We start from the raw sequence: 26,695 nt of genomic DNA on the forward strand, positions 1-26,695 counted from the left end.
CTATTTGGAATGTCAAGAGCTTCGTATCTTCCATGACGGGCATTTCAGCCTGGAGATTAAAAAAAAAAAGCTGCTCCTACGAAAATTTAAAAAAGAAGGGCCGGGTGGGGGCTGGGGGTGTGTTGTGGGCGGTGGGGTGGGGATGTGGGGTTCCCAACTCTACTACAAATAATAAAATACAAGAAAAAAAGAATATACTTGGTATGGTCATGATATTAACATTATTATCGAGTGACCATTGCCCCCCTTTATAGCAAGAATTCTGACAGGTACAACTCAACAAATGCAGAGCCAAAACCAACAAATTTTATCCAAATGAACTATGAATACGATGCAGCATACACACATACGAATAAAATAATAACTCGTACAGTGCGCAGGAAAAAGTTCTATGCCCCTTCAATCTATCAAATGATAAGGCAGGCAACCTTGAGCGAAGAATATAATTCCTGAAAGCCTGTGAGTTGTCAGTGCTGAAGTACGTCAGAGTTGCACCCCAGGGAGACAGGCAATCGAAGAGATTGGTGAATTTAACTGGAAAGCTAGACTATTCATGATCATAGCCTCGCTGCGGTTCTTGCTATTACGGAGCTTGATGCTTTGTAAAATGGACAATCTATTTTGAGGAAACTAAAATAACAGTAAACGACATGCAAGCCCCATCAGACAAGGGAGAAAAAACAAAGCTACCCTATCTGCTCATCCATTTCTTTTGAACATTATAAGAGAACATATAAAAAGAGCAAAAGAAGACCGCTTTTTCATCGTCATGCGCAAACAAGGGACCCTGATGGCACGCACAATATGGCAAGACCAGACCTCATCCCAGCAACACCTGGAACGCCTCAGAATATCAAGCATCTGTCCAGCACTACAGGAAACAGCAAGTAAAAGAAAACACCCAAGCAGGAATAAAAACCTCAACCTTTTCACAAGCATTGTCATTGATTAAACCCAAATTAATTTAAAAATCACCTTGCCACTTTGCAAGTCCAAAGAACCAAGAAATCATAACCATATCATGGTTACAAGTACCTGGCTACCACCAGCCCTGTTACTGGATAAATACCAGGTAACAGGTGAGCCGCTCAGCGTCATGCAGCATGAGCCCATACTAATCTATGCTGGTTTAATAAAGGTTGGTACCACCGATACTGTGACAAAAGGTCTCTTAGGCTCTTTTATATTTTCTTTACTCTCATTTGGTTCTGGCATAGCATCGCCCATGGGATGCTGCTCGCTGGCTAGCATGTCCCTTGGATGTGAGTCGACCATAATTAACATACTTATTCCATTTACTAAAAGAGGTTGAACTACAAAATGCATTCTAATTACTAAAAGCTATAGATTTTCAGATAACCCCAAGAGTGGATAGCTTTATATCTCACAGTCAAAGATGGCAATCAGAAGGCAGACTACCTGAGAATTTCCCCTTCAGTTGCCAAACATCCTCGGGAAGAATTCATGTCCCCAATCCTGCAGTATTTGCACAATATTTTATTAACTATATAGCACCCAGAAGAAAACATTGCAGCAAGATATATGAAATATTAAAAACAAAAAAATCTATTAGTAACCAGAAACATCTAAAATACAAGACAATGAAGGCATAAAGGAACAGTAATTCATACTAAGCTATTTTTTTAGCCAATTTAACTAATAAGAAAAATCAACATGGAAGTATTAAAACCAACAGATTAGCATCAGCATTGTAGGCTTAAAACAGGCCAAATGATCTATAAGGTCATACCACCGGGTCCAATGCAGCCTCCATGTCATCAGCTAAGCTTTACGACATACACTTAGCATGCACCATGATTCCCATATCACCTTGCCTCTTTGGTAGATTTAAATATACTGTTCCTTTATACATCCATTCATCCCTTTCAGCAGAATAAACATCTTCAAATGGTTCTCCACATAGTGCACATATGCACTGGCTTTCATCTGCAGGAACTGCTGGCTCATACTGCTCGTCCATTATGACAATCTCCTCCACAGAAGAGGCCAACTCCACTGGCCTGTATTGTGGTCCCACACATCCAGAAACCCAACTAGTCGAACTCACATACCATTTTTGAGAAACTCTATTGAAACTGCTCAGTTCAGACTTCTTCGAGTCATGCCAATCCAAGTGACCATTGAGCTGTGCTTGAAGTCTGAATCTTAGGCCACATATGTTGCATTGATGCTCTAGGTTATCAAAGAGGCTACCGATCACCTCAGGATGAAATTTGCGTATGATTTCTGGCTTGAACTCAATGCCCAAAAGGTCCTTCAATGTTACAGTGGATGGTAACAAAGCAGCACTTGTTGGAGCAATTTCTTCAGTGCCAGAAGGCTCTTTTGCTGCTAGTGAATGAAAGGTTGAGGTATATAAGGTTGGAAGTTCTTGCTCCGAGGTGCTGCTAGCAAAGCCACTACTCTGATTCCCTAGTTTGTTAGGCAGCTGAACTGAAGCTGCAGCTGGCAATTCTGTTGCTGGCGAAGATATCAAACCTTTGGCGACTAATGAGCTCAGAAGACTTGAAAGTGGATTTGTAGCGGGAACAGCTAAATTGGAGGTCTCCTGTTGGTATGCACCAAGGATGAGGGAGGCGGTGGGCCAGGTGGCAGGGGAGGAAGCATGGCTCTTGTAGAGGGCAGCATCAGAGGTGATATATTGTCATGGGTCAGCAGAGGTGATATTGATGCAGGAGTGACAGAAGGAACAGATGATGTCACAACTTGAATAGGAGGTGGCCCGCTAGGTAGGGGAGGCTGCATGTTCAGGTTCTGGAAAGTATTCATTGTGTGGTTTGGTAAGAGTCCACTCTTTACAATTGCAGCCAATAAATTACTTGTGCTAGGTTGATCCGAGATTTCAACAGCAGCATTCTTTGAGTTGTTCTTTCCAGGAAGTCCTAAAAGATGAGATCCAAAACTCAGGAATAGAGGTGGTGACTTCTTGATCTGATGGGAAGTTTGAGACTGCATTTTTGTCTCTTGCACTGACAGATGAGGCTGCGGTTGCTGCAAGAAGGGAAGATGATGCCTAACCTGAGCAAAAGGTGCCAAAGAGCCAGAAGCAGATGAGTTTTGCAGGTGCTGAGAAGGATATGATGGAGGTGGCTTTGAGGTTAATGGAGAATGAGAATGATGAGGATGACTTTGAGCCGAAATAGGAAAAGATTCCTGAGTTATTGGTGCATCTGGTGCTTGACTCAACCGTTCTGCAAGATGCATAGGTTTTTGACCTATGGGAAAAAAGGAATTAGATCGAAGAAGATCACATTCAATTGAATTGTGTGATTTCTGATGTGGAAGTGGTGCAGAAGATGGAGGTGAATGTGCAAAGGATAATGGAGGTAGCAACTGTTGCTGTCTTAACTGCCCAGACATTCCAGATGATCCTGGAACTAAAGATGAACTCATGCTTGTAGACAAACCACAACTAAAAGAAATTGGCTGTCCTTCAGACTGACTAGAAATTCTTGAGCTTCTATGATTCAATCTATTCATTGAGTGTGGCACGTCCAGTGGGCCACAAATGGAGGATGTAGGATGCTCCAAAGGATCTCGCCCCATGTATGGTGAATCTGCTGAAGTTTCCATCCTTATTCCTGAGTCAGCATCATGCTTGGCATGGCACTGCTGAAGGTGATCTTCAAGTTCCTGCATGAAAGTGTAGATAAGCCTCCACAGTTCAGCAGTATAATATAACAACAGCAAACTAGTTAAGCGAATGAAAGAAGAGTGCCCTACAAAACAATCGCATATATATTGCGATGGGATTTTTCTTTATAATTTTCCAACTCATATAATGATATTTATTATTTGATAATAAAATGAGGCATTGATTCATCATTTTAGCTGCATCTTATTATGTCTAAAATTATGATGAACCCCAAAAATTAAGACAATGATTTTAGGGGACATGAATGGTCATGCCAGTGAGATCTAAAATCTTAAAATCCTAATCTTAAATATTTCTGATCATGAGAGCATTGAGTCGGAGATCAGTATTCCAGAAAGACTGGCACATCCTATGTATGCTCGATGGAAAGGGTGGCTGATCTCACTAGCCACTTATATAGGGACACTAATACAAGAATGTGGGTGCTCATTTGAATATGAGTCCACTAAATTGACTCGCCGACAGAGAACATCTTATAGAAGCCTAACTGGTACGTCAAAAAATGATTCTCTAAGTGGAAGTTGTGCAAGTAATTCTTAGACCTGAGATCACCATAGAATTTTGTGCACATAAACTCATATTTTAGTTCATACCCAGACATGCCATTAAGACATGGGATGTTCTGGATATGGTGGAGTGTGTACGAAGGTTATGAGTCGGTCAACATGAAATCAATCACTCCTAGTAAGAGAAGATCGCATCCTGTGAATTCTCATCTCTAGATGACTCGAAAAAAATCTTTTGATCAAAAGCAAGATGGAGATTAGAAAGAGTTTCTAATGCTTCATCATCGAAGTCATCATTGGTTGATGGAGAATCAATATGAATATGTATTTAAATTTGACATTATTCCATACTCATGAACATATTCGGGATGCAGGAATGATCGAAGGATTGAATTGTACGGTAACTTGCCACTGAAGAATATATTTAGTATTTCCACCAAATTCCACATCTCTGAGTAATCATGATACATTGTTAGATATCAATTTTGATTTGTAGGTTTGATCGAATTAAAGAGTTTAATTCGATCATCAATTATAAAAAGTCTAATCAAATTAGGTCAACTTGCATCCGGACCTACTGCTGGCTAAATGTGAAACCCAATGGATCACACACATAAAAAAATTGGCCAAAAATCCTTTTGATAAGGTTGATTGGATTTTTAGATCCAATCAGAATTTTCAGTAAGCATGCTGGCATGCGTAGAAACTCTAACTCCCTGAATCAGATTCAAATTCAATTCGAATCTTGCTTTCTGATCAAACCAAATCGTGCCCTTGGGCTAATTTGGGTTTAGATCTGGGTGTGACAGCTATTAAATAGCGCCATCTTGCCTTGTGAGGCACCATGACCAAGAGTCCAAGTTTGATTGGACTCTAGGCACGCAAAAAAAGAGGGCACGCACGTATTCATGTGAGCAGAAGGATGAAGTCTTTCTGGCTTAGGATTCAGATGCGTGTGGCAGCCCACATCACCCTTCATCCTCTGGCACACATCTCAAGATATGAGTTATAATTTTTCTGGATTTTATGCATAAGAAAAATTGGAAAGAAATCTTATTGTGCAGCACGCGCACGAGGATGAGTCATGCGACTCCTCGCATTATTGATTTTTTCTCCCATTCAAACTTTATTTGAATGGGGCATGATCTATCAGATAACATTTCTTTTTGATTCCATATTTAAATGGATATTTATTTGGAATATTTTCAGACTTATCTGATGGTCAACCGCCAGAAATGTCCCTATCGAGCACGCGCGCAGTGATAAGTTTATTGCATGAAGAGACACGAGAAGGAATCCTTTCGGAGGTTTTCTTTTTTCCTTATCTTATCATCTGGAATCAAAATTTAATCCTCTTACCACGTGGCAAGTTCTAGATTTTTCTGATTTGAGAAGGGATGCGAAAACATCCCTTCTCTGATCACGCGCGTGGACGAAATTCTGATCGACGTATCAGGCAAAAGAGTCCTTCTGTCTGAAGACTCTTATTTTCCTGATACGCAAATCAGATAGGACGTTTGAATGGGGCATGTCCTTACTTTTGGGCATCCCTTTGACACCTATAAATAGGTGTGCGCGCCGAGTGTTCTGATCAATCAATTCACTTTCCAATTTTACTTCATTTGCATTCTTTTCTTTCTTACAACCTATCCTAATTTTAGGACAAGATTTTGGCACTTAAGATAACCTAATCAGATCCAGACAAGGGTGGAGAAAGTTCTAAAGAAGGAGATTCAGAAGCCCAAAGGAGGTTCTAAGAGGGTTGAGTCAGATTCTTGAAGAAACCTGATCGGTACAAGGCTAGTCGAGTTCTAAGGGCTACTCTTGAAGCAAGGTTCAAGGAGTGTTGTTCTTGGCTCAACTTCCGTGTGGATCACCGTTGAAGACGACACTTGGACGCCTCATGGAAATTAGGATTAGCGCTATAGATATTTTCTTATCCAAGATTAATTATGCTTTGATTGTTATAGTCAAGAGATTCTGGGTTCTAGGGTTTCAGTGCACTACGATGTTTTGAATAAAAAATTTTAAACACCCAGTCCTTTCGCTGCGCCACCAGAACCCAACAGTGGTATTAGAGCCTACCTTGATTATACAATTAAAGATCTTGATTGTGATGAAGCTAGGATTTTTGGTCTGGTTCAAGTCGGATCAACAATTGAATCCAATTGAACATCCAAACCCTAGCATGTCTTAGAGATATGTTTAGATATATAATATGATGTTTAAATGCATGATGTATGGATTCTATATGCATATGTAGATATAGAATTTAGATACCTGGAGAAATGCCTTTCGGTCAAAAACCGGATGGAGATTAGAAAGAGTTTCTAATGCTTCATCATTGGAGTCATCATTGGTTGATGGAAAATCAATATGAATATGTGTTTAAGTTTGATATTATTCCATACTCATGAACATATTCGGGATGCAGAAATGATCAAAGGATTGAATTGTACGGTAACTTATCACTAAATGATATATTTGGTATTTGCACCAAATTCCACATCTTCTAAATAGTCATGATACATTGCTAAACGTCAATCTTGACTTGTAGATTTGATCGAATTAAAAAGTTTAATTTGATCGTCAATTAGAAAGGATTCTGATTATTGAACTGGGATTAGCTCGATTGAACCTAAATCGGTTAGATTAGAGTCTAATCAAATTAGATCAACTTGCATCCAGACCTAATGCTGACTAGATATGGAACTCAATGGATCACACACATAAGAAAATTAGTCAAGGACCTTTTTGATAAGATTGATTGGATTTTTAGATCCAATCAGGATTTTCGATAAGCATGCTAGCACGTGTGAAAACCCTAACTCCTTGAATCAGATTCAAATCGGTTTGAATCTTGCTTTCTGATCAAACCAAATTGTGCCATGGACTAATTTGGATTTAGATCTGGATGTGGCAACTATTAGATGGCGCCACCTTACCTTGTGGGGCTCCATGACCAAGAGTCTAAGTTTGATTGGATTCTAAGCACGCAAAAGAAGAGGACGCACGCGTATTCGAGTGAGCAAAAGGATGGAGTCCTTCTGACTTGGGATTCAGACACATGTGGCAACCCACATCACCCTCCATCCTCTGGCACACATCTGAAAATATGAGTTGTAATTTTTCTGAATTTTATGCATGGAGAAAAGTTGGAAAGAAATCTGGTTGTGTAGCGCACGTGCGAGGATGAGTCACGCGACTCCTCGCATTAATGATTTTTTCTCCCATTCAAACTTTATTTGAATGGGGCATGATCTATCAGATAACATTCCTTTTTGAATCCATATTTAAATGGATATTTATCTAAAATATTTTCAGACTTATCTGATGGTCAACCGAACCCAGAAATGTCCCTACCGAGCGCACGTGCAGTGATAAGTTTGTCGCATAAAGAGACGCGAGAAGGAATCCTTACGGAGGTTTTCTTATTTCCTAATCATCTGGAATCAAAATTTAATCCTCTTGCCACGTGGCAAGTTCTAGACTTTTCTGATTTGAGAAGGGATGCGAAAACATCCCTTCCTGGTCGACTTATTTTTCTGATACACAAATCAAATAGGGCATTTGAATGGGGCATGTCCTTACTTTTGGACATCCCTCTGACACCTATAAATAGGTATGCGCGTCGAGTGTTCTAATCAATCAATCCGCTTTCCAATTTTGCTTCGTTTGCATTCCTTTCTTTCTTATAACCTATCCTAGTTTTAGGACAAGGCTTTGGCACTTAAGACAAAGTCTAATCAGATCCAGACAAGGGTAGAGAAGGTTCTAAAGAAGGAGATTCATAAGTTCATAGGAGATTCTAAGAGGATCGAGTCAGATTCTTGGAGAAACCTGATCGGTACAAGGCTAGTCGAGTTCTAGGGCTAAAACTCTTGAAGCAAGATTCAAAAAGGAGTGCTGTTCTTGGCTCAACTTCCGTGTGGATCACTGTTGGAAGATGGACACTTGGACACCTCGTGAAAATTGAGATTAGCGCTACAGGTATTTTTTTTATTCAAGATTAATTATGCTTTGATTGTTATAGTCAAAGGATTCTGGATTCTAGGATTTCGGTGCACTAGGATGTTTTGAATAAAAAATTTTAAACATCCGCCCTTCCGCTACGCCACCGGAACCCAACAGTGGAGTTCCCTTTATGATACCTATCACTATTATTAGTGAGCAAAAAAAGGTTTAGGCACATTTTCTTCATTCACAATTTATAGAATTCTACTAATCTGTGGATCAGTACAGACAGATGCAGAAACAACTCTATGTAACTCAAAACTTTTCTGTTCTAATTTACACTAGTTTACATAAATGATGCATAATTTAAACTTCAATACAAACTGCATAGTTGTATTAAGATATAATATAAATGAATACACACTGAGAATAAATGGCATGCATATTTTTGCCTGTAGATCTATTAGAGGCCACTGCACCATATACACATTGTAGAGACTAGAGACTTGCTCTCCACCCACTTAGAAGCAGAAATGATAAATTCCAGTTCTCTTGCTACATATAGATGAACACACAAGAATGTAGTATTAAGTTCAACTACCAAGAATAAATGATCAAAGATGTTATATAAATACCCCAAGCAGTGGAACTCTGCCTTCCCGTCCAGCAGTCTTCATCATTTGAGATAAGGAGTCAGTTTTATTTAGATGAGAAAATAGATGTTTGCTTTCCGGAGGCATCCACTTGCCTTTTTGCAAATTTGCAGATTTATCTTCATCATTAGTGCTCCACCCACCTTTTATTAGGCTATTATTGCTTGCATCATCTATTGCTCTGGAATTCATATCATCCCACACATATTCTTCCTCCTCACAATTCTTCCAGTTATTAGATGTTAGTTGGATGCTTCTATCCTGAAACAAAGGCAGCTGATTATCTAAGTCTGCGGATCCAGAAGCACGGTATATGCTATAAGCATGATTAACATCGAAAACACTACTACTGACATGCATTTCAGAAGCATTTATGCCAGCACCATGACATGGTTTGTCAAGTCCATCTTGCTCTTTAAGTCTATCACTTAACCTTTCCACTCCAGGATCCGACAGCACTGGAACATCAGAAGAAAGTTCATGGTCTCTGAATTCTTTTTTCTCATGAATGGAATGGTTTATCAGCACCCTTTGAGGCCGCAGATTCTGCAAATCCAATTAAGACTCAAACAGATTCCTTAAACTGGAAATATTGATACTTTACACTACAAAATGAGTTTTATTCAAGCAACAGTTTCAGTAATGATATTTGAAAAGAACCAAACCAGGGAAGGAACTGCGTACAGGCATTTTAGTAGGCAGATTTCTCCATTGTCTTGTGCTTCCAACAATTACTGCTTTGTCCGAACTCTCTGCATCATCAATAGAACTGACTGCACGACTGATTTCATCATTGATTATTTCCTTTGCCTTCATTAAAACCAATAGAACATGAACAAAATAAAATTATATGAAGATGCAAAGAAAACAAAAAGTGGTGATCTCACCAATCAAACGAGAATTAGTTCCAACACAATTTGGTCTGTATTGTAAAAAATATTACTCCATTGAACTTAAGGCTCATGCATTCACTTTCATAAAATGTTGAGCAATGAAATTCAGAAACATGAGTGAACCTATTTTTGCAGCTGTGTTTCCCCTTTCCTAAAACCTTAACCATAACCCATGGAGCACTATCCTAGTCACATCATCAGCTTGTATTGATATGAATGCAGCCTTTAATAAGACCAAAAAGCAAAGAAAGAATTAAGAAAGCAATTCCAAACAGATTGGTCAAAGCTTGCTGTTCGCAAAGAAAGAATTAAGAAAGCAATTCCAAACAGGTTGGTCAAAGCTTGCTGTTCCTCCTTCATTGAGCACATGTATCATTCACAGGAAGCAGTATTTTGCAACAGAACTGATTTCATTAAGCAACAGAAATGATAAGCCTGTAGCAAGATTTTTGTTATCTGCTTTTGCATGGAATGTGGACCACAAGTTATCTGAATGCACTTCCATGAAATGAGGTGTGTAATAAATGTAATAGTTTATTTATACAAATGTGGCACAGTAGCATATTTCCCTATTAACCATAACTATACTAACAAGACTTGCCCAATAAATCAACTTGCATATACTCAGTTCCACATTCTGTTTTCTTCCTGTGACAGAGGTCAAGAATTCTCAAAAGTTATGACCTAAAATGCTTCAGATTTAGCTAATATCATTTTGTCCTACAACTAAGAGAATTTAGCTGTTTTCGATACTCATAAAGGAGGCAATCATAAATAACGGCAAGTTACCAGACCACACGTCCTACAGCCTTCTTAATGGACTAAACAAGTTCAATAGGTAAAAGATATAGGAAGTCTGAATGGCGTAATTTCTTCACAGTTGATTGGACATACATAAACCAAGTGCAAGCAGACCTCAGTTTAAAACTCAAAGTTCAACACCAGTTTTACATATTAAACAGTGAAATAAAAGGTACAGCATCTTTGAGCTAGTGAAAGAGAAAACAAAGTGCACAAACACTTGATGGTCAAGTCTTATGGAGCCTCTTATATCTCAGAAAATGTTCCTTGAGGAAACAAGTTTTGTGGACCTCAACATAGGTGAATATTTTCTGCTAGGATAATGGATCCATGCAAGGAGGAAATTCTAATAATTCTGATTCTCAGATCCAGCATGAGGCAAATCTTAAGTGTAGCCCATGAAAAGTTGCATGTAAAGAAACAAAAACACCTATAAAATTATAGCAGCACCTAGAATGCAAAATGAAGAGAGAGTATTTTAACCGCAGGCTAGTTTGTAGCTTGATGCAACCTACAATGATGGGCCACAAAATGTATCAATCGGGATTCTCTTTGAAGTCCGGAAAACTCTAATAAGGAATGCATTTGTCTCATCTACTAATATATAATGGAAAAGAAGCCTATAGCCTCATTGGGGACCCATGCAAAAAAAACAAGAGTAAATTACAAAAGCTCCCCTTGAGGTTTATGTTTATTACACTTGCACTCAATAATTTGTAAAACCTACACTTAGAACCCGTTAGATTAACGGTGTTAGTGAAATAGTTTATCTCATGTGAAAAGTTCAAATTACCCTTAGGTGGGGAGGAGGATGCACATGTTTTCTTATGATGTCCTTGGGTGATTGTTGTCACATAATGATATTTTGGTCATCTTTGAAATTTTTTTTGATAAAGGTATTTGGGCCCCAATTAAGGTTAATGGTTTGACTAACATTCTATAAAGTTATGGTTTAAACTATAGGATAAAAATAAACCTCATGGGGAAAGCATAGGTTTTTCAAACTATCGGATATGAGTGTCATTTACCCCTAATCTCGGGGGGTTTTGTAATTTTCTCACAAAAAAAAAAGAGATAATACAACACTATGAAAGCACACTAGGAAGAGAGAGAAAGAGAGAGAGAGTACTCTCATGTTTTGGAATCTTTGGGATAATTAAAATGATAGACTCTTACCAAACTTGGAAGCTTACAGTTGAACAAGAAAAAGAAAAAAAGAGGTAGGGTTCAACTATCTAGATTTACGCATCTTACCAAAGATAATACACACACTTGCAGTTTATCATATGATTATATTTTGCAAATAAAATGATATGATGATAAACTGTTAAACACTATCATTCCTTCTTACAGAAAACTCAAGTTCCCAATAAATGATTAAATTCTCTATCTGATAAGATAAGATGCTCCTTGCAAAGACATTTTAATAATTTGCTCTTCATCCAGTCTCATTTATTCCCAAACCCACTGGCGACCAGTTCTAAATTTCTCCAAACAAGCTCTATAGAACATATTCCTTGCGGTCAGGCCTGCAAATAAGTGACCTTGTGAAAAATTGGGTCAGGTACCAGTCATATGTTTTCCTACCTGGCCCATACCCACCCAATCTGTGCACTAATTACATCTAACTCAGTTCAAATACTAGACCCAAACCAGCCCAATTCAACTCAACACAAAATCTCATGACTTTAAAATCCCAAAACATGTAACCATGTTTAAAGTTTGTAGGTTGGGTACTAAGGTTATTTCATAAGTCTATGGTTCAATAGAGTTTGAATCTTATTCTTCCTGACAACATTAATGGTGTCAATCCACATTAACACCCCCTCTTTTATTTTCTTCTTTCACTTGTTATCCATGTCATTATTAAATTTCAATCTAAATACATAATTTGTGTGCCTTTTTATCTTGCATTGGACCTGGATCTAGAACTGACCCAACCTAGACCCTGATGCTTTGGGTTGGGCTGGGGTTGGGCTTGACACAATCTGGGCCGAATGACCCAATGGAGCTAATACCCAATCCAACCTAGTTAGGCAAAAGATCATGTCAAAGTCATGCTTGCCCCCTCTAAACCCAGCACAGTTGCAACTTGCAAGACTACTTTTATCCAACCTTTTTCTAACTTTAATTCCTGCACAAAAGTCCAATTAAATACTCATTCAGTCATTCCTTCATCCTTTTTATGGGCATCATATTTCCACCTCAACCAAGAAACCCAAACTAGTCAGACTATAAAACCCATGTGGAAAACCTCAACTGCAATGCCACTGTGAAAGTATTTACTTTGGTGCAACACTTTATGCTAGTTCAAAAGACTAGAGACCTCGTGCAGTCAACAAGAGTCTAGCATCAAAAATAAGCAGAATGCTATAACAGCATGAAATCAAAATTCTAACTACAAAGTAAAACTGATAACTGTATCTAAGAATGTATGGTACTCCACTTACCCTAGTTGACCGTTGAAGGCGCTGTCTTGCTTCTAAATATTTCGGATTCACATGGATACTGTGGGGTGGATGCTGTGTTGGAGAATCAGGTCTTGATGTTGCAGCACCAGATGAACCATTGACAATAGGTGAGAAGCCAAGTTCTTTCTCAATTATCTGAAGTGGAGCAGAGGGGAAAACTCCTTTCCATGTTCCAAAAAGATGTCGCATACTAGGACGTACAGAAGAATCAACCTGTTTGTAGGCCCTGCAAAACACCTATTTAAATGACAACAATCATTAAGACTAATTCTCCACAAAAATGAAGTAGCTACATCATTTCAGAAGCTCCCAGCTACAACATTTGAGAAAACTGGTCGCCAGAAGAAGAAACAGACACGATAAAGAAGTTTAAAAACCTTTCAAGTTGAAACAACTGATTTAAATTTTGGCTTACAAATATAGAAATCACATCCCAATACCATGGAAGGAAACCACCTAGAATAGATGGTTTCCAATATATTAGAACTACTAGCAAATAATATAACAGATTTTACTGATATCATAACTCAATGAAATAATCTACCTCAGGCAGTCTTGCAGCAAAATATTTAATGTAATCTCTTCCAATATTCTTCACTATACTGTCAAGGAGATACAGGGATGGCAACTTCTGTTCACTGGGAACCTGCAAATCAACAGTAACATCAGATAATGGTCATCATAACTAGATTATTCAAGAAAAATGCAGAAAACTGAAGTTTTAGACAGATTCCTGGCAGAATGAAAGGCAGTAAATTTAGCTCAACAAAAAGCTCCATGGGAAACTTGAATCACTGAACAGGGCATCCCAAATAAAAGCTATTAATAAACTTTTAGAGAGTAAAATGAAGGCATGTTAAAGACTGGAGATTAGCAAGCTTGAAAAACCAACCTTTTTTTTACTTATAGTACTAAGGTTTTTACCACTTTCATAAGATGCAGAAGAGCAATGCATCATTTACCAGCAATATAGAAACAATCGTAGCAGTTAAAAGGAAAAACTAGATCCATTCTTTAGCAGAGCTAAACATATGAACTAAGTACACAGATCCAGTTTATGGAAAAAGAAAAAGAATAGTGATCAACATTCAGTTTAGCCACTTTTCAACCAATAGCAATCCATTACGAAATAAATTATCTTACATCCTCCCCCTTCCCTCTTCACTCCAATGCTACTTAACCTCTGCATTAAAACAAGAAAACATCCATTAACATAGACCCTCATCTCAGAGAAACTTAAATTGATAAATATGATTGTTCCACAATAGATAAACCTTATCCCACTGAAACTTAAATTGATAAACATGATTGTTCCAAACAATCTGGTTCATGGACAGGAAATCCCTTGGGGGCTTGAAGTAGAACCGCACCATTTATAAATAACTAGATATCAGCATGTATGATGCATGCTTTTTACTCAAGGAGCACTCGTTGGATGGTTGCCATCTATCAAGATTATTTGCAATAGATTTGAAAGCTTACTCCCTAGTTTGGTTCATGTGCTTTTTTATAATCATTTACCAGCAGTAACTGTTGCCTGGTAATGGGTGGGCATTTTCTAAAAGAAAATTATAATTATAATGGGACTGCATGCAGTTCTTTTAAATACGGACTCAACTTCGTAGGTAGAGGTGCAAAGAGCTTTGCGCTATAATAATAGAGATGGGTATAATATGTTACACACTTTGAAATTCTTGAATGATATGTGTGGCTTATTCAACAAGGACAATATAAATGATCACTGAGATATAATCAATAATGATTACTTTACTAAATTTGATAAATACAATCCCCATTTAGTTATGCATTATTTCACTTCCTAAGTATTAATTAAGAAGAAAAGTGGAGATGCATCTTTCCTACAATAAGAGATTGTTTGAATAAGTTATATGCATGAAAAAAGTTATTCCGGGCTCTTTTTCTTGTCCCATGCCTAAGCCATTGATAAAGGGAGTTCAGAGTTTGTGAACAAATTGAGACACAGTGGAACCCACCTCACACATAGGAGTTTGTGGAATGCTTTAGTGCATATATGGATGTCCAGACTCTAAAGATTGATTTCAATGAGAATTAAATGTTTGAGTATGATACCAAGGATTGTATATTTTATAGTTAATTTGTTTTATATGGAACCCAATGAGTTTGAAAAGTTAGAGATATATGAAGAAGCTTAGAAAAATAAATCCCAAAGTTGGAAAAGTATTTGAAGTATTTTGGGAGCTTTTGTAGTGGAAGACTCAACCTTGGATGAAGAAGAGTTGACCCCAGAACCTTATGAGTTGAGCCTAGAAAGTCACGGGCCAAAAACTGAAGACAACCATTTTTATGCCCATTAGGAGTCAACCCTAGGACTTTAGGAGTCGACTTTGGAATTTCAGGAGTCAACCATAGGATTTTATGAGTTAGCTTCTCTGCACCTGACAACCCCAATAGCAAGCTTTTCTACGAGCACAAAATGTACAACACGACTTCCAACAACTATTTTCTCCTTTCCAATAGTTAAAAACAGCTCTCCAACATCTTTCCAAGCTATAAATGATTCCAAATTTAATCAGAGTAGATTGAGGAGATTGAGTGGATGAAAAAAAAGGGAAAAGGAATTCAGGTTGCATTTGGTAGCTGGCAATCTATCTAAATTACTGGCAATTTAAAAGGGCCCCATCAGATTATCACATTTGATATGCTTTTTGGGTTGGTAATCCAGATTATCAAGTAATTCAGATTACCTCATGGTAATCCAGATTACCTCCCATGAGGTAATCTGGATTATCAAGAGGGGTGGCTATCTAGATAACCTCCCATGAGGTAATCTTGTAATAAAATTTTTTGACGAAACTACCCTCCTCCCCTCTCCCCCCTCCCTGCGCAGCACCACCCGTGCCTCCCCCCCAACTCCTCCTCCGACAGCCCCTACCACCTCCTATGTCGCCTTCGTGGCCCTCGCCGAAGGCAGCACGACGGACAGCCGGGGGGCCGAGGTGCAGTGGCCAGGTAAGGGGTAGCAACAGACGGACGGCCGGGGGGTCAGGGTGCGGTGGCCACAGCAGCGCGGGCGATCGGGGTCCGGGGTGTGGTGCTGGAGGCACGACGGGGGGGGGAGGGACGCAAGGGGGAGGGGAGTCGGGGCATGGCGTGCAGGGAAAGGAGAAGGGGAAAAACATAAAAAAATAGTTTAAAAATAATAATTTTTATAAAAATAATAATAATAAATATTAAAAAATAATAAAAAAAATCATATAATATTTTTTATCATTAAAAAAATTAAATAAATAATTTAAAAATATTAAACTAATAATTTGATTTAAGAGTATTTTAAAAATTTGATATTACATTACTGTTGGTGCAAAAATCTGCTTGCGCCGGAGAAGCTGGAGTCGGGGAAGCCGCGGTCGCCGCCGGGACCTGCAAGGGAAGTCTAAACCGGAGGTGGGGTTACTCCGGCAAGACCCTCCGACGCTCAAGTCAGTTCTCTGCCTCAACAAGAATGGAGTGCTCGAACGGAGAATTTAGCAGAGTTTGGAGATAAGAAATGAGCTTAGAGAATAACGTATCTGGGTCCCCCTTTTATAGGCGGAGGGGGCAACGGATTGATGGCGACGTTTGTAACCGTCTGGTAGTGGGCCGCCCATGGTCAGGGGAATTGATTGCGAAGGATAGTGGAGTAGACACGTGGCTATTGTTACGGCCTGCTACGTAGAGCCAGTTGCAGGTAGTGGAGCGGCGTCCGTTGCCGCTAGCTGTCAGGGAGTAGTGGAGTCGCGCAGCACCTGCCGCAGGGAGTGGAGCAGAATTGTGGCCGTTGACACAGCCTGTCAGAGAGTAATGGGTCCGCCGCAGGGGGTGATGGAGCCGCGCGGAATCCGCTACAGGAAGTGGAACAGGATCATGGTTGTTATTGTGACCTGCCAGGGGGCGCGGACCTGTTGATTGAAGCTTGACAGCGGTCGGAGTCCGACTCCCGTAGGAGTCCGGACGGAGTCCTCTGCAATCAAAGTTAAAGGTGAAGTCCGGCTCTCGTGGGAGTCCGGACGGAGCTTACCAGCAATTGATACCGAGGTGGAGCCCGGCTCCCGTAGGAGTCCGGGCGGAGCCGTTCTGCAGCTGATGTCGGAGGCGGAGCCCGGCTCCCGTAGGAGTCCAGGCGGAGCCGTTCTGCAGCTGATGTCGGAGGCGGAGCCCGACTCCCGTAGGAGTCCGGGCGGAGCCGTTCTGCAGCTGATGTCGGAGGCGGAGCCCGGCTCCCGTAGGAGTCCGGGCGGAGCCGTTCTGTAGCTGATGTCAAAGGCGGAGCCCGGCTCCCGTAGGAGTCCGGACGGAGCCGTTCTGTTCCGTCGTCGATTCCGCTGGGTTTTGTATTTATACCAACATTACTAATAATCTGATTGTCATACCAAACATGTCAATCAAGATTTTCAGTAATTTTTCTACAGCATTACCTATGTGTACCAAATACAGTAATCAACATTACTAGCAATCTATTCAGATTGCAAGTAATCCAGATTACCAGATAATATAGATTAACCACAAACACAACTTCAAGTCAACCACCACTTCTAGAGTTTCAACTTGAGTATCAATCTAAAAAGCAACCATTCAAAGCCTCCACCTATTTTAAAGAGAGCTTCTAAATACCTCCAGAGAAAGCTTCAACATCTACTTATTGAGTTACACCACAAGATCAAGAGCAAGCAAGAAAGGGTAACGGGAAAGGTCTAACTTTATTCACTTCAAGATCCCAACATTTAGAGCAATCAAACTAAAGCTACAACGGCATAAATCCAATCTCTGTAGATGTTATATTATACAAGATTCAGGAAAAATCAGTTGCCTCGTAAAATTTGGCTGTATCCGAAAAACAGCTAGGTTGTGATCGATTACCCTAGAAAATCGACTAGATTTCACTAAATTTGGAAGTCAATAAAGAGTTCGTAGGTGTTGGAACTTGGGGTTGTTCTAGCCATCCCAGCAAAACAGCTTGGTTTTGATTGATTGCCAAGAAAAATCAATTGGATTTGGTTGTAAACCTAGAAAACAACAAAGCTGTAATCTTATTTATAGATTATAGTAGAATTCCCAAAAGACAACCCTGGAGAGTAGATGTAGGAGCTGAGTTTGGCTCCGAATCACTATAAATTTGTCTTTGAGTTGCTTGTACTTATTCTTATCTTGTGCATTTATTTACCCTTCGTTTTGTTATGCATACTTATTTTACATCACTCTCACATTGCACAATGATGTTTAAATTAGTTTTACTTAAGCATTGTTTAAGTTTGTAAAAAAAAAATTGGAAAACCCAATTCATCCACCTCATTGGGTTGTCATCTTGGGCAACATGAATTATATATAAAAAAATGACAATAAAACACAAATGAGGTGGTATGATCTATCCACAATGCATGCAACTAATGAATCATACCGTTCAAATGAGGCAATATGATCATGAGCTATGAAAAGATGAATGTATTGGATAATCTACCAATCATGCCACTAGGCTGATCGTGATAAAGCAATCCTCAAAACCCAAACTTAACATGATTTCTTTTCCTGCTCTCCAAGTGAAATCTCAAATTATTAAGAGGCGACATAACTATTAGAATTATAATGCAAACACTTAAGCCTCACTTTCCAAATACTAGCCCATCAAGCCTCTCAAATTTTCAATTTCTACACCTAAAAAATAATAAATGCACTCTCCTTTTCTAGCCATTGCATGCATTGTAAGCTTCTATATCTGTAAAATAAACTATGCAAAGAGAAAGCAAGTTTAATTGCAACAGATATGGACAGAGTGCAATTATGAAATGCCTTGATATCTAGAACGAATTTTTGGCATGTGGCATGTGCTATGATTAACATAGGGGAAACAAAAATTAATATTATACATTTACATATAGCAAAATTAAAATTTTAATTGATAGTAGTGAAGTTCAGATGTATGAGCAAAATATCATTTCATGGCTAATTTTCTGTGAGAATGATTTAAAACATAATTGCTCCTTTGCCACTAAAATGATTATGTTGAGCTGAAGGGGAAAAGGATAATTGCGAACTCAAAAAACAAAAAATATTTCTAACTCTGAATTTTTCTACTTAGAAATCAAATATCTATGAATCATTAAAAGTTACAAACCAATTATTCTTCATTTTCCCTTGTGCAATCAGATTGGTTAGAAGTTAAGCCACTGGATTGAATTTAGTAACAAGTGAAGATGAATTTGATTATTCGAAAAAGATGAAGGAGAAGAAGATTTAAAATAAGGAAGAATTCTATTCAAGGTTGAATCCATGATAGTTGTTGTACAAGAAGAATAAATCAACAACTAAAAGAACAACCTAGTAAAGAAACCCCGACCAGGTTATAATTTACAAGCATAAGGTATCAAATGCTTAACTCTCTTTACATTACTACTAAAATTGGAATCACCAAGACATCTTGAAAAACTGAACCCAAAAATGCATCAAATTTCATCTAGAAAAGCCCCATTAGGCTTGTAATCATATCCCCTTTAACTCTAGATGGCACAAGTAAGGCACCCACCAGATTCACATAATTAGCAACTATACCCTGTTTTTCTTGCATCTATTATATGCAACGTACTAAAATGGGATCCAGAGAGCTGCAAATGTGCCCAAATATGCAGTAGCAGCCTGGCGATCATGGCACATGCAAATATGCCTGCCTGTATTGTTGCCTGGTGCATAGTGAGACACCAAGCACCTGCATAGGCTCATGAAGGGCACAAGAAGCTCAGGCACCTACTGATTTTGATAACGATGGATTGTTGTTTGATAAGTCACTTTTCATTTCCTGAAGAAAGATGAACTTTCAAGTGTCTAGTACATGTAAGGCAGGTACTTTAAACTTGGTTATATGCCATGCATCCTGTTGGTGCAAAAATCCGCTTGCGCCGGAGAAGCTGGAGTCGAGGGAGTCGCGGTCGCCGCCGGGACCTGCAAAAGAAGTCTAAACCGGAGGTGGGGTTGCTCCGGCAAGACCCTCCGACATTCAAGTCAGTTCTCTGCCTCAACAAGAATGGAGTGCTCGAATAGAAATTTTAGCAGAGTTTCTAGGTAAAAACGAGAGCTTATAGGATAACGTATCTGGGGTTCTCCTTTTATAGACGGAGGGGGCAACAAATTGATAGTGACGCCTGAAACCGTCTGGTCGTGGGCTGCCCAGAGTCAGGAGAAATTTATTGCGGAGGGTAGTGGAGCGGGATCGTGGCTATCGCCGTGGCTCGCCACGTGGAATCAGTTACGGGGAGTGGAGCGGCGCCCGCTGTCGTGACTCGTCAGGGAGTGGTGGAATCGCACAGAATCCGCCGCAGAGAGTGGAGCAGAATCGTGGCCGTTAATACGGCCTGTCAGGGAGTAATGGAGCTACGCAGGATCCGCCGCAGGGAGTGGAGCAGTGTTGTCCGTTACTGTGGCCTGTCAGGGGTAATGGAGCTACGCAGGGTCCAGACTTGTCGACCGAAGTTCGGTTGGAGTCGGTAGCGAGGTCCGGTACCCGTAGGAGTTTGGGCGAGGTCTTCCCCAGTCGGAATAGAAGACGGAGTCTGACTCTCGTAGGAGTCGGGCGGAGTCTTCCTTGCAGTAGGAGTTGTGGACGGAGCCCGGCTCCCGTAGGAGCCCGGGCGGAGTCTTCCTTGCAGCAGAAGTTGTGGACGGAGCCCGGCTCCCTTAGGAGTCCGGGCGGAGTCTTCCTTGCAGCAGAAGTTGTGGACGGAGACCGGCTCCCGAGGAGTCCGGGCGAGTCTTCCTTGCAGCAGAAGTTGTGGACGGAGCCCAGCTCCCGCAGGAGTCCGGGCGGAGTCTTCCTTGCAGCAGAAGTTGTGGACGGAGCCCGGCTCCCGTAGGAGTCCGGGCGGAGTCTTCCTTGTATTAGAAGTTGTGGACGGAGCCCGGCTCCCGTAGGAGCTCGGGCGGAGTCTTCCTTGCAGCAGAAGTTGTGGACGGAGCCCGGCTCCCGTAGGAGTCCGGACGGGGTCTTTCTTGCAGCAGAAGTTGTGGACGGAGCCCGACTCCCGTAGGAGTCCGGATGGAGTCTTCCTTGCAGCAGAAGTTGTGGACGGAGCCCGGCTCCCGTAGGAGTCCGAGCGGAGTGTTCCTTGCAGTAGAAGTTGGGGACGGAGCCCGGCTCCCGTAGGAGTCCGGACGGAGTCTTCCTTGCAGCAAAAGTTGCGGACGGAGCCCGACTCCCGTAGGAGTCCGGGCGGAGTCCTCCTTGCAGCAGAAGTTGCGGACAGAGCCCAGCTCCCGTAGGAGTCCGGGCGGAGTCTTCCTTGTAGTAGAAGTTGTGGACGGAGCCCGGCTCCCGTAGGAGTCCAGACGGAGTCTTCCTTGCAGCAGAAGTTGTGGACGGAGCCCGACTCCCGTAGGAGCCCGGGCGGAGTCTTCCTTGCAGCAGAAGTTGTGGATGGAGCCCGGCTCCCGTAGGAGTCCGGGTGGAGTCTTCCTTGCAGCAGAAGTTGTGGACCGAGCCCAGCTCGCGTAGGAGTCCGGGCGGAGTCCTCCTTGTAGCAGAAGTTGTGGACGGAGCCCGACTCCCGTAGGAGTCCGGGCGGAGTCTTCCTTGCAGCAGAAGTTGTGGACGGAGCCCGGCTCCCGTAGGAGTCCGGACGGAGTCTTCCTTGCAGCAGAAGTTGTGGACGGAACCCGGCTCCCGTAGGAGTCCGGGCGGAGTCTTCCTTGCAGCAGAAGTTGTGGACGGAGCCTGGCTCCCGTAGGAGTCCGGGCGGAGTCCTTGCAGCAGAAGTTGTGGACAGAGCCCGGCTCCCGTAGGAGCCCGGGCGGAGTCTTCCTTGCAGCAGAAGTTGTGGACGGAGCCCGGCTCCCGTAGGAGTCCGGGCGGAGTCCTCCTTGCAGCAGAAGTTGTGGACGGAGCCCAGCTCCCGTAGGAGTCCGGGCGGAGTCTTCCTTGTAGTAGAAGTTGTGGACGGAGCCCGGCTCCCGTAGGAGTCCGGGCGGAGTCTTCCTTGCAGCAGAAGTTGTGGACGGAGCCCGGCTCCTCCGTCCAGCTCCCGTAGGAGCCCGAGCGGAGTCTTCCTTGCAGCAGAAGTTATGGACGGAGCCCGGCTTCCGTAGGAGTCCGGGCGGAGTCTTCCTTGCAGCAGAAATTGTGGACGGAGCCCGGCTCCCGTAGGAGTCCGGGCGGAGTCTTCCTTGCAGCAGAGTTGTGGACGGAGCCCGGCTCCCATAGGAGTCCGGACGGAGTCTTCCTTGCAGCAGAAGTTGTGGACGGAGCCCAGCTCCCGTAGGAGTCCGGGCGGAGTCTTCCTTGCAGCAGAAGTTGTGGACGGAGCGACGAGAGTTCACCAACAGTAGTCGAAAGTCGGAAGAGACTTGCGAGGGTCGATCCCGCCAAGAACTTCGGCCGAGGGTATTTTATACCCAACACCAGTCCCCCCACTTCCGAGTTTGAATTTCAAATGAAAGTACAGAGAGGTTGTCGCAGCCGAAATTCTCCCCCTGACGTCCGCGCGCAACCGTCCTCGGATATGTCGGTATTTAATGCACGCATGCCAGAGCCCTTTTTCCGATTAGGGCAACCTGAAGAGTCTTTTCGGAACTCCCACCGGGACGTGATCCCAAGCGTCGCGCCATGAAAGTTTGCGAACAGTCAACCCTCGGTAGCGGCGAGTGGACACGCGGGACACGTGGTGAGCACCGGTTGGTCTAGGGACACTCGCCACCATAATTGCGCTAAGATCCGCTGCCTATTTAAACCCCCCACCCTTCCTTCGGGGGCTTTACTTCGCCTGAAGGACGACACCTTTCTTTCGTCTGGGAGCTTAGCTACTCAGCCACTCCATCGGTGCCCCTGCCAACTCCGAGCGTCCTCCACGCCGGTCTTTGCCGTCTCTCTGCCGTCTCCAGCCCCCCGATTCCTCTCTAAGGGGTTCCCCCGCCAGAGCCTCCGCCCCAGAGGCCATCCTCAAGAGGATGCCACGGGCTCGGAGGAGGGCAAGGAGGAGAACAGCAGTCTGCGAGTTCTCCGGTCATCGAACGGCCGCTGAAGGTCCCCGTCGCTTCAAAGGGGCTCGAGGGAGAATTCCTTCAACAACAGGGGTTTAATAACGGAGACCGCTGGTGAAGCGTTCTGCCTGAGAATTTTGGAGTAGCAAGATGGAGCAACACCGGTCAAGAGGGCAGAGCTATCGTCACAAGCTGTGGCGGGATCCTTGATGTCGTCGGGGCCGAGGGACCAGAAGCGGTCGGCGCCGACGGTGGGGCAGTAAAACTTGTTGCGGGGACGGTGGAAGTAGCACATGCCGACCTTGCCGGAACACTTTGGACGGCGGTTGTCACGGAGCATTCGGTGATGGCGCATATCTCTGGCACCATTGCTGCCTCCGAGGTAACTCCGGTTCTTCTTGAAACAGGTCTTCGTCGCCGCTGCCGTTGCCCTTACTGCCCCCTGAAATCTATCCCATCCTTTTCCCCCTAGGGTTGGGATTTCGGAGGTGGAGCGGAACAAGGCGGGGGCGAGAGCCGATAGGCTTGTCACACGCACTGAAAAACACGGCTGGGAAGGACAGAAACGGGAAGAGAAGTTTGCAGCTTGAAGTGGCCTCCGGCGTATCCCTTCCAAGCCGTGTGCTCGAGCCCTGTAATAATGTATTCTTTTCCGGCCCTCCGGATCTTGTAACGTACATCTTGTTAGTCGAAAAATGAGGAGATGATTTTGTTACCTTGTCCGTACTTTGCGTCGAATCGTTGTCTGCCGAACTTTTCTTTTGCCGTTGTTATTGTTGTATTCCCTTCCCCTCCTCTCCTTTTTTTTTCGCTTGGAATTTTTCCTCCGCTTTTGGGGAGGCTACGGGAGTTCGGCTCCCGTAGGCGAAGTCGGGGCGTAGTTCGGCTCCCGTGGGAGTCCGGACGGAGTCTCCCTGCAATTAGAGTCAGGTGCGAAGTCCGACTCCCGTAGGAGTCCGGACGGAGCTTTCCAGCAGTTGAAGTTGGTGACGGAGCCCGTCTCCCGTAGGAGTCCGGGCGGAGTCTTCCTGCAATTAGAGTCAGGTGCGAAATCCGGCTCCCGTAGGAGTCCGGACGGAGCTTTCCAGCAGTTGAAGTTGGTGACAGAACCCGGCTCCCGTAGGGGTTCGAATGGAGCTTACCAGCAGTTGAAGTTGGTGACGGAGCCCGGCTCCCGTAGGAGTCCGGACGGAGTCTTCCTGCAATTAGAGTCAGGTGCGAAGTCCGGCTCCCGTAGGAGTCCGGACGGAGCTTTCCAGCAGTTGAAGTTGGTGACGGAACCCGGCTCCCGTAGGAGTCCGGGCGGAGTCTTCCTGCAATTAGAGTCAGGTGCGAAGTCCGGCTCCCGTAGGAGTCCGACGGAGCTTTCCAGCAGTTGAAGTTGGTAACGGAACCTGGCTCCCGTAGGAGTCCGGACGGAGCTTACCAGCAGTTGAAGTTGGTGACGGAGCCCGGCTCCCGTAGGAGTCCGGCGGAGTCTTCCTGCAATTAGAGTCAGGTGCGAAGTCCGGCTCCCGTAGGAGTCCGGACAGAGCTTTCCAGCAGTTAAAGTTGTGGATGGAGCCCGCTCCCGTAGGAGTCCGGACGGAGTTTTATTGCGAGGGGGCCGCTGGGAAAGTCCCCCCCATTTTTCTCTTCTGGTCTTTGAACGACCGAACTTTTAATTGACGCCGGGACGAGGTTCTTCTCCCATTCCTGTCGTAACAGGTTTCAGCTCTGGTTAGGACGAGGTCCTCCTCTTGTTTCTAGCGCGGCCGTGGGCGTACATATGGCGTTGCTGGGCCCTTCCCACCTTCCGCCTAAAGAGAGCCGGGCCTTCGACTTTGCTCGAGTTAGGACGAGGTTCTCCTTCTGTCCCTAACAGGACTGTGGAGGCGCGTATGGACGTTGTAGGGCCTCTCCCCTCATCCGGTCTAAAGGAAACCGGGCCTTCGACTTTGCTCAAGTTAGGGCGAGGTTCTCCTCCTGTCCCTAACAGGGCTGTGGGGGCGCGTACGGGCGTTGTAGGGCCTCTCCCCCCATCCGGTCTAAAGGGAACCGGGCCTTCGACTTTGCTCGAGTTAGGGCGAGGTTCTCCTCCTGTCCCTAACAGGGCTGTGGGGGCGCGTACGGGCGTTGTAGGGCCTCTCCCCCCATCCGGTCTAAAGGGAACTGGGCCTTCGACTTTGCTCGAGTTAGGGCGAGGTTCTCCTCCTGTCCCTAACAGGGCTGTGGGGGCACGTACGGGCGTTGTAGGGCCTCTCCCCCCATCCGGTCTAAAGGGAACCGGGCCTTCGACTTTGCTCATGTCAGGACGAGGTTCTCCTCCTGTTCCTGACATGGCTGTGGGGGCACATTAGGGCGTTGTAAGGCCTCTCCCCCCATCCGGTCTAAAAGAACCGGGCCTTTGACTTTGCTCATGTCAGGACGAGATTCTCCTCCTGTTCCTGACATGGCTGTGGGGGCACATTAGGGTATTGTAAGGCCTCTCCCCCCGTCCGGTCTAAAAGAACCGAGCCTTTGACTTTGCTCATGTCAGGACGAGGTTCTCCTCCTGTTCCTGACATGGCTGTGGGGGCACATTAGGACGTTGTAAGGCCTCTCCTCCCATCCGATCTCAAGATAATCGGACTTTCATTTTAGTTATGTTAGGATGAGGTTCTCCTCCCGCTCCTAACATAACTTTGCTTTAATTGTTTGAAGGGGTTATACCCAGTCGTGACAAATCCATGCCAAATGGGAGGAGCATGCCAAGTCGAAAGGAATTTAGATTCAAGGCGAAATCGTAAGCGATACATTTACAGGTTTCCTGGGTTCCATGGTTGTGGAAGGTCTGCTCCTCCTTGAGGCCCTCCGACGATGGAGTCGATGGTCCCGATTGGAGGCCGATCTCCGGGCTGCTCCTCCCTCCTTGGCGGCTCAGGTTGCGGCAGGGCCCTTGGCCGATCTTCTCTGCCCTCGGGCCGGCGTCGGATGAACCTGTCGAGTCGATCTCGACGGATGAGCTCCTCGATCTCGTCTCGGAGCTGGATGCATTCCTCCGTGTCGTGGCCGTGGTCGTGGTGGTAGAGACAGAACTTGTTGGGGTTGCACTTCCCGGGATGTGTGCGCATCCTCTCTGGCCTAGGGTGCTCCCTGACCTCCATCAGTACCTGGGTCTTCGAGGCATTGAGGGGGGCGTAGTTGCGGAACCTTCCCGGTGGAGAACCCCGCCAAACCCCGCGATCCGGACTCCTCTGCCTGCGTACCCGGGGCGGAGTATGGGCACGCTTGTGCCCAGGAGGGGATCGAGAATGCGGCCGAGCTTCCCTCGACCCTTTTTCGACTGCGGGCTTACTCGAGTCTCCCGCCTACCGCTCTCTCGCGGTCTCCTCATCCTTCATTTTGAAGGCTTCTTCCGCTCGGGCGTACCCTTCAGCCCGAGCCAACAAATCAGCAAAATCCCTGGGGTACTTCTTCTCCAGGGAGAACAAAAGGTCATTCTTCTGAAGGCCGCCCTTCAGAGCGGCCATTGCGACTGATTGCTCCAAGTTCCGGACCTCCAACGCCGCGACGTTGAAACGGTTGATGTAGGCCCGAATGGACTCCCCTTCCCTCTGCTTGATATTAATGAGGGACTCCGAACCCTTCCGGAGGCGCCGGCTGCTGACAAAATGGGCCACGAATTGGTGGCTCATCTGATCGAAGGAAAAGATGGTACCGACTTCAGAGCCGAGTACCAGTTTCTCGCCGCTCCCTTCAAGGTGGATGGGAAGGCTCGGCATAGAATGGCGTCGGGAGCGCC

The 26,695-nt window shown here is 44.1% G+C and overlaps 1 protein-coding gene across 1 annotated transcript in view; it reads right to left on the minus strand.

The window, feature by feature from the left end:
* Positions 1 to 909: 909 nt before the first annotated feature.
* The window catches only part of LOC105036179 (polyadenylation and cleavage factor homolog 4), a 30,474-nt gene continuing 4,688 nt past the window's right edge, over positions 910 to 26,695 (minus strand). Inside the window, 7 exon segments of the mRNA XM_073250489.1 lie at positions 910 to 1,476; positions 1,751 to 2,574; positions 2,577 to 3,654; positions 8,772 to 9,335; positions 9,474 to 9,599; positions 12,934 to 13,191; positions 13,499 to 13,600. Of these exon segments, the coding sequence (XP_073106590.1) occupies positions 1,790 to 2,574; positions 2,577 to 3,654; positions 8,772 to 9,335; positions 9,474 to 9,599; positions 12,934 to 13,191; positions 13,499 to 13,600 (2,913 nt within the window). The 3' untranslated portion in view covers positions 910 to 1,476; positions 1,751 to 1,789.

Source organism: Elaeis guineensis, unplaced genomic scaffold, assembly GCF_000442705.2.
Source record: "Elaeis guineensis isolate ETL-2024a unplaced genomic scaffold, EG11 Super_Scaffold_1000045, whole genome shotgun sequence".
NCBI classification, from domain to species: domain Eukaryota; kingdom Viridiplantae; phylum Streptophyta; class Magnoliopsida; order Arecales; family Arecaceae; genus Elaeis; species Elaeis guineensis.